Below are 9334 nucleotides of genomic sequence, written 5' to 3' on the forward strand. Positions count from 1 at the left end.
GTATGTCATTACCTTCCACCCATCAGTTTTAGTACAGAAATTAATTAAGAATCTGAGAAGCAAGTTGTGCACAATAGCTCTGATTGCATTCCCATGAAATGACATGACCTGGGTCAGTGATCTGCTCAATCTCATTACAGACCAGGAAAATTGTGGCTAACCACACACTGTTACAGACATATGTAGGATAATTGTGGCTACCCCCATGCTGTTACAGACATACCTAGGATAATTGTGGCTACCCCCATACTGTTACAGACATACCTAGGATAATTGTGGCTACCCCCATGCTGTTCAAGCTATCCAGGCCCTACTCACTAACCTTGTTCCCAAATTGAACTTCCCCAGGTCTTGGCACAAATCAGCTTGCCCACTATTGAACGCCTGTGTTTTACCTCCCTCAAGTTGTATCATACAGGACTAGCTTCCTGATAGCATATGCTTTATCATGGAAGGTGAAAAAATGAGCTACATGTGCTGTCGGTAGATCCAAGCCACAAGTACTTTTGTTCCAACAGCTGAGCGGTATCATTGGCACAGTCTGGTTTCATCTTAAGAATAGGTTATCATCTACTAGCAAGACAAAAATGGCATTGCTATCCTCAATAAGCCTAACAAAAGAGGAAACACTATATGATCCACTTTGCACTCTCAGATGCTGAGAGCATCTACATCACCAATCCATGATTCTTCCTGCCAGTTAACATGGGAAAGAAAGGCACCACCCCACAAGTGTTGGCCTCATGACTAAAGTGGGTTATTAGATCAGCTTACTCTGAACTCTCATGGGATCATGAACAGCTTGGCTAATGAAATAGGAGCAATTACCATTAGCCTGACCTTCAGACATAATGTTTTGATTCAATGCATAGCAGGGCTAATGAAATAAGAGCAATTTCCATTAGCCTGACCTTCAAACGTAATGTTTTGATTCAATGCATAGCAGGGCTAATGAAATAAGAGCAATTTCCATTAGCCTGACCTTCAAACATAATGTTTTGATTCAATGCATAGCAGGGCTAATGAAATAGGAGCAATTACCATTAGCTTGACCTTCAAACATAATGTTTTGATTTAAAGCATAGCAGGGCTAATGAAATAGGAGCTATTTCCATTAGCCTGACCTTCAGACATAATGTTTTGATTCAATGCACAGCTTGGCTAATGAAATAGGAGCAATTTCCATTAACCTGACCTTCAGACATAATGTTTTGATTCAGTGCATAGCATTGTCAGTTGGCTGTCATACATGGTCTGGTTTCTCTTTTTGGTCTTGCAAAGAAGAGAATAGAATCTCATCAGGCCATTGGTAGCTGCCCAGACAATTACCATGCCCAGTTCATGATGGCACATCAATTTTTGGCATGGCTTCGTAGCTACTGCAGGTAAGCCAGTAGCCAGCTATGGAACTCCTCGGACATCTCCATGTAAGTATAAATATTAATATTAATATTTAATTGTACTGCCTTCATTTTGGTTCTACAGGGTGTTGTGGGTAGAGGTTGGATGTGCATGGATTTCCTCATCCTATTACCCAATGTTATTGTGATTGGGTTTTGTATTCAATTGTGATTGGGTTATATATTCAATTGTGATTGGGTTATGTATTCAGTAGACAAAGGAATTTTATAAGATGAATACGTACTGAACCATGTTACTGTTAGTCCCTCCCACCCTTCTCCACAAATGTGATCATCCTCTTGTAAGCTTTACTCAAGCTTAAACTGGTAAAAAATCCATAATGTGTGGCCACTCAGTGGGGGGTTGTGACCAAGAGGAATAATCTGTAGGTTACTTCCCTTTGTCTACATGTTATATAAACACGTTTTTTTTCTCATGTTTTTTCTGTGAGTGCTGGATTAAGAGGTGGTAGTTTTTTCTTAATGTAATCCGGTAAGTATACTTAAAGAAAAATAATTTAAATAAAATATGTCCCTTCCTTTGTGCAGTTAGCTGTGATATATTTGCCTGCTTCATCCATTTAATGATATATTAAGATTTATTTTGACACATGATGATTGTTTGCCTTTGAAAAATGCACTAAATTCATACATTGAACTGAAGTGTGGGCTTTTGTGAAATATATATCTGTATAATGTTCTTGTCATTGTTGCCTTGATATCTACTAATTTAAATATGAATGAAATTGATACAAATTGATCATCCTAAATAACCATGTAAATTGGGCCCCACAAGCTATATAAATTGATCCCCATAAAAACCAGGTAAATTGATCCCCTACAAAATAAATGAAAATTTACATTCATTTCATTTCATTGTTAAAGTATAATGTATTATCATTCTTTCCAGGACGGATGAGTTAATACAGCAGACTGTACGAGATCACTTCAGGCACTGTACAGTTCTGACCATTGCTCACAGGCTTCGTACAGTGATGGACTCCGACAGATTAATGGTTTGTATGACAACATTAATTCCTGGGGGTCAGAACCGAAAATCCATTGCATGTATTTCATGTGGTTGGGTTAGGTTACCACTGTATACATAAAGCTTGGTGAAATAAATTAAAAGATCTCACAGTAGTTAAAATTTTCTACATATAAACTTTAACCCCATTAGACTTTTGGGGAGTGCGGTTTATGTAACAATGTTTGACCATCAATTTTAAGTATTTTACATGTGTTACCTTCATCTTTTTTTTATGTACCATGTTCAGAAATATAACTTATTGACCGTTCATTTAGTACTGAATATTTGGGGGTTTTGTGGAAGATTTTAACATCTTTAATTTTTTTCAATTCTTTATATTCAGATTTTAGAACCTGACTTTTAATTAGCATCAAATAGTCAGTATTGTGCTGACATACCATTTGACACTACAACTGCTACTGTTGCTTCTAGTTAGCCTCTAGCAACAAATATTACACTCTTGACCACCTTCCCAAAAATAATACCCTCTTTTGACTACTTTGTAAAAAACAGTATCCCTCTCTTGACCTAAAAAAAAAATTGTTTCCCTTTCTTGACCACATTCCCCAGAATAATACCCCTTTTATGACACCTTCCCCTTATATAATATCTCTTGCTTGACCACTTCAACCAAAATAATACCATTTCTTGACCACATTCTCCCAAAATAATACCCCTTTCTTGACTACCTCCATGAAATCAGTAGCCACCTCTTCACCATCTTCCCCAAAACAGTATATATCTCTCCAGAAATAATGTCCCTCTCATGATTATCTTCCCCAAAATAATACCCGTTTCCTGACCACCTCCCCCAAAACAATACCCCTCTCTTGACCTCCTTCCCAAAAATAATACCCCTTTCTTGACCACCTCCCCCAAAACAATACCCCTCTCTTGACCTCCTTCCCCAAAATAATACCTCTTTCTTGACCTCCTTCCCCAAAATAATACCTCTTTCTTGACCACCTCCCCCAAAACAATACCCCTCTCTTGACCTCCTTCCCAAAAATAATACCCCTTTCTTGACCACCTCCCCAAAAACAATACCCCTCTCTTGAACCTCTCTTCCCCAACTATCATACACCTTTCCCTACCACCTCAACAACAATAATATGATTCTTTTTATTTTCATCCAAAAAACAGTACCCATCTCTTGATTTCCTCCCCAGAATTAATACCCCTCTCTTAATCACCTCCTTAAAAACAATACCCATCTTTGGACGACCTCGCCCCCCCCAAAAAAAAAACATCTTTGGACCACCTCCTATAAAATAACACCCCTCTCCTGACCACCTCCCATAAAATAATATCCCTCTCTTGACCACCTTCCCAGAAAAAAAAACATCACTTGACCACCACCACCACCACCCCAAAAGATATCCCTTTCTTGACCATCTACCCTAAAAATAATACCCCTCCCTTGACTACCTCCTCAAAAGCAATACCTCTTGAAAAATATTACCTTTGTCTGAACTACCTCCTAAAACATAACATCCCTCTCTTGGACACATCCCAAAATAAAATACTCATCTCTTGACAACCTCCTCAAAATCAATACCCATCTCATGACTACCTCTGCCAAAACAGTACTCCTCTCTTGACTACCTCTACAAACACAATACCTGGAGGGGCCCCGAGTGGTCTAAAGCGCTCTCCATTATGGATCACTGCCATCTCGCCTCTGTCAGCGTGGGTTCGAGTCTCAGATTCGGCTAATGTGGGTATGTGAAAAGGCTTGCCAGTAGCTTCTCGTGGGTCGGTGGTTCTTTCCGGGGTTTTTCCATGTTCTTACCATTAATACTGGCCGCCATGTGGAGCCTATCTTCTGCTGGAAAATGGTGTTAAACTCTACAACAACAGCAACAAACACAATACCCCTTTCTTGACCACTTGCCCAAAATATCCCTCCCTTAATCACCTCCCTAAAAATGATACCCATCTTGACTGCCTCCACCAAAACAATACTCCTCGACTACCTCCCCCCAAAATAATATTCCTGTCATACCTACATTCCTAAAACAATACCCCTCTCTTGACCACCTCCCACATAACAATATCCATCTCTTGCCTTCCTTTCCAAAAATAATACCCCTTTCAGATCTTGCACACGAAAAAATGATTTTGAGCCAGTTCTGTATTCAGCTGTAAACTTTTCATCTTTCATGTAATAGTCAGTTGCTGTTAAACTTGTACAGCTGTAGCACATGTAGCAACCAGAAATGTGAGAGGTTATTGTATCTATCCATCTCTCCCTGCAGGTACTGGAACATGGTCAGTTAGTTGAAATGGACAGACCTGACGTGTTACTACAGAACCCTGAGGGATACTTCTATAAGTTGGTCCAGCAGACAGGTCATTCTGAGGCACAGAAACTCCAAGCACTGGCTAGGAAGGAGAGAAATAAAATGGAAGATGCTGAGGATAGTAGGCAGTACCCAGATTTTGTCACAGAAGAGCACAATGGAGATGATGAGAATTCCATAGATGTTAGAATAGTAGCTTAATGGACTGTTCAATTAGTGCTTTATGAATAATTTAGACAGTCTCATGTATTAGTGTTTTTGTTCTTCTTCAAAAAATGATATTTGGAAAAGAGTGAAGATTTTATCATTGTTTTTCTTTGTGAGGAATACTGTACAATGATATTGTTCACGTTTCATAAATTTCATATGAAAAGAAAACACTAGTACAATTTTATTTCCTGTTTTATAAATTTTATATCAAAATAACAAACTGGTACAATTTTATTTTGCATTTCATAAATTTAATATCAAAAGAATACACTGGCATAATTTTATTTCACATTTCATAACTTCCATACCAAAAGTACACACTAGTACAACTTTATTTATGCGGCAAGATTGACCTTGTTTTCTTTAATAAACAATGAAAATGTTGAGGTGTATGGCAGTCTTCAAAATAAGTACAAGTCTGAAGCCTGAGGCCAGTGCTTGTTTTACTTAGGCCAGTGTTTGTTTTACTTAGGCCAGCAACATTTTTAAGTTCACAAGCCCGCTGGGCCAGTAAATATTCAGACAGTTGTGTATGTGATGAAAATATTGATTATGAACTGAAGATTTTAGAAGAACTTGTTAATTCTATGATGTATTCATTTATGAAGAAATAAAATGAAAAATACAATGGTTTTCTCTTTTTTTTAAGAATATATATATATATATATATATATATATATATATATATATATATATATATATATATATATATATATATATATATATATAAGATTATTATAAAAAACACTATAGTAAGCTTTTGATTTTTTGTTGTTGTTGCCATTTAAATTTATTTTTGGCCAGTGCATGTATGAAAGTGTACTGGCCCTGTGAGCCAGTGGCTTGAAAAATGAAATGTAAAGATTGGTATGGCTTGGAGCCTGGAATATAAAATTTATTCATTATGTCATAACATAATGTAATATTTACATAGGTGTATGCATGGTGTGATATTTACACAGATGTATGCATAGGTTTATGACATATGATATAATATGTTTATAATTATACCACAAATCAGGATATTTTTGCAAAGAGTTACTTTGATAATCTTGCAATATACAAGCATGTATTTTGAAGATTTTACTATTAGTTTTCCTTTTTCATCATTCCTTTTGGGATGCCTATATTTAGCACAATATAGCCAGGATTGTGCTGATGTGTCATTAAACTCTGTATGTATACATTAGGGGTGAAACGATTCATCAATATTTGATGCATCAAATCTTTTGCTGAAATGATACACATATTGATACGAGAGATGGAGAATTGATACAAAATGATATTTACGTTATGCTCGTTATTTTAGTCTTTAGCAGTCGTGAATAATTATTAGTTGCCTTGTTATTCTGTAAAATTATAATCCTTCTGCATTTGCAGTCACAGGCACTCATGTTTATTAGTAAAAACGAAAAGACTATTTGAGAAAACCCATTTGATGTCTACAAGTTAACACAAAATGGCAGAGGGGCCCCAAGTGGCCGAATGGTCTAAAGCAATCACTGTTACTCATCACTGCCATCTCACCTCTGTGTGCGTGAGTTTGAGTCTCAGATTTGGCTAATATGGTTATGTGAGAAAGCTTGCTAGTAGCTTCTCATGGGACAGTGGTTCTTTCCGGGGTTTTCCCAGATTCTTCCTCCACCATTTATACTGGCCGCCATGTATAGCCTATCTTATGCTGGAAAATGGTGTTAAACCCTAAAACAACAACAACAAAATGACAAGGTTCATTGTTTGGCCCTTCCCTCCCCCATTCCATGCTAATTATCTTAACCCAGAGGTTTGTTCAGCATACATTCCAAATGTGTTCCACGTGCATAATGAATTACTTTACTCATTAATTTAATAACCCACTTTCATGCCGAGTTTCTCCTTTGAATTGTATCTGGTTGATTTGAAAGCTACACTACCAGTTTTTTGCATGATGAAATATGTTACATTGAATTCTCATTTGTGGTTATTGCTTGTTCTGCCAATCAGAAATCAATCTAGCTTATTCTCTGACAAACAGGAAGCATTGGCAGAGCAACAGAGTCTTCACGAGAAAGTCATTAGATACATCAAGTATTTACATGGAGATGCTTTCAGGGTTTGCTATTGTGCAAATCAAGCAAAGTTTGTACAAATGCACATGCTTGGAGAACAGTGAAACATGAAAACTCCCACAAATTTTGTTAAGACCCACAAATGAAAATGTGCTCAGTGAAGTATGCAATTTATATTTAACGTTCTTATGGCGACATCTGTTTTTCGGATAGCAGCTGCTCCACATTCGGGTTCTTTAATCATGACAAGAATGGTTGTGAAAATAAATTTGATTAGCACAACTTGCTCAAGAATAAGCATTATGGCGTAGTTTGAAGCCATTCATAAAGAAAGTTTACAAATGCTTGTTTAAAATACGGGCTACCGAGTAAACCCAAAATGTCTGCTTCCCGGCGTGGTTCATTATGATTTTGTTTGGCAGATACTTCCTGATGATAGTGATGATGACAATAATTTTTAAAGTTATGAAGTGTATCGGATTATTGGAACTGGGAAATACAAGTCCGATGTACATGCTGGATGGACAAAAAAATAGACGGCATGACCCTTTCAGTGGTATTTTGAAATTACTTGTACAGAATACTGAGACCACTCCGGTGGCCTAGTGGTTAGAACATCCACCTCGGAAGCAGGAGGTCGTGGGTTTGAACCCCTGCCAAGTCATACCAAGACTTTCAAAAATGGTACTAACAGCTGCCTTGCTTGGCGCTCAGCATTAAGAGGTTAGTGTTTGGACTGGTGTCAGAATAATGTGACTGGGTGGGACATCATGCTACATGTCTGCAGCATGATGCTCCAGTGCTAGACATCACAATAAACTGCCACACTGCAGACATCGTAGCGATATGACTGAATTTTTTTTAAAACTACGTTAAAAATCCTAATCACAGACACACACACACACAGAATACTCAGTCTAGTTAAAATACAGACAATTTAAAAGTTTAATGCAGTTTTCATTTTTTTAATTAATCAGTTTCGCCCTGCAGATCATATGCTACAAAACTATACACATGTATTAGGGTCGAGATAAATTGAATAAATTAAGGGTAAAAAATGCAATTTAGAAGTAAAGATATTTATTTTAATACCTCTGTTTGCACAAGCATTGATGGACTAAATATCCTTATACAGGATTTTGTAACAGATAAGAAATTTGGTACAGTAGTCAGTGAACTACTGATTTAACAAAGGAAGTTTTAAATATCCTATCTTGGAGCAGATGTATCCAAAAGATATATCTCTGAGCTCTGGAGAATTGTACATAACAGTCACAAAGATCAGTTTCCCAACATATTCAAGCTGACAAAGCTTGCTATGTACCATATATATATACATTAGAGACACGTTGCCCCTTAAAGATGATTTATTAAAGCATACTGAAATTTTGGATCCATCACTGCAGCTAGAAGTTAAAATGGCATCTTTGGATTATTCTTTGAAAGATTTTCAGCATTATTACCATATTTGCTGGCCTATAAGACAATACTTTTTGACCAGAAAATCTTAGCTTCGTCTTTTACTCTGAATCGACTTATATATGAATTATATCATTCTAATTGCTTTATCATATTTTTCGTATGAAAAATAATGTGCAAAAATTATTTCATTTTGGGGAAGAGATCGTGTATGAATACAGGATCCCACAGTATTTTAAGCAATACATGATCGTCGGTATTAAAAATTAACATAGATCAGATGTATTTGTGTGAAAGCAGCATGCACCAGTAATGTACATTGCTTGTAATATACGTTGTTTAAATTTAATTATATATATGTGCGTTAGAATTAACAAGTTAGAAGATGAATAACCACGACAATAAAATATTCCATTACAATTTTCTTCTTGCACCTAATGATCAAATAATCTGTATGCCCCATTGAGAGACAGATAGACAGATGTCTTCATGATTGTAAACCTGTGTTGTTCACTTACCTGAAGACTGATTTTATTTGTTTTGCCTTCACATCCATCACATTTTCAACCCCTTGGTGTTGGATGCTTTGCTAGCACTTATATGAACTGCAGTCTACAACTCCATGATTTAGGTGTTTTTCTGCACGTACGAACCACATTCTGTAGCCCCTTGATGTTAGGTGTTTTGCCTGCACATATGAGCCACATTCTACATCCCCTTGATGTTAGGTGTTTTGCCTGCAGATATGAGCATCACTTTATTTCCTGTGACAGCAGAGATTCTCTTATGGATGTTTCTCAATGTCTTGGGTGGTCATTCGTTTCTCAGTGTCTTGGAGTGGACCTTTGAAATGGTCATGTTTCTCAGTGTCTTGGAGTGGACCTGTGAAAATGTGTTTGGCACTCTAATGGCCTTGGGAGGTCA

General features: G+C 36.9%; 1 protein-coding gene across 2 annotated transcripts in view; it reads left to right on the forward strand.

Annotated features, from left to right (window-relative positions):
- LOC149800811 (ATP-binding cassette sub-family C member 4-like) overlaps nucleotides 1-5571 on the forward strand; it is a 174220-nt gene extending 168649 nt beyond the window's left edge. For both annotated transcript variants that reach the window (XM_089954806.1, XM_089954807.1), the window contains 2 exons: nucleotides 2311-2416; nucleotides 4689-5571. In XM_089954806.1, coding sequence (XP_089810932.1) covers nucleotides 2311-2416; nucleotides 4689-4934 — 352 coding nt within the window. In that variant the 3' untranslated portion in view covers nucleotides 4935-5571. The remainder of the gene's footprint in view (nucleotides 1-2310; nucleotides 2417-4688) is intronic.
- Nucleotides 5572-9334: the final 3763 nt, after the last annotated feature.

The sequence above is a fragment of the Sinohyriopsis cumingii genome, chromosome 4 (genome assembly GCF_028554795.1).
Source record: "Sinohyriopsis cumingii isolate HCF-2022 chromosome 4, ASM2855479v2, whole genome shotgun sequence".
NCBI lineage: Eukaryota > Metazoa > Mollusca > Bivalvia > Unionida > Unionidae > Sinohyriopsis > Sinohyriopsis cumingii.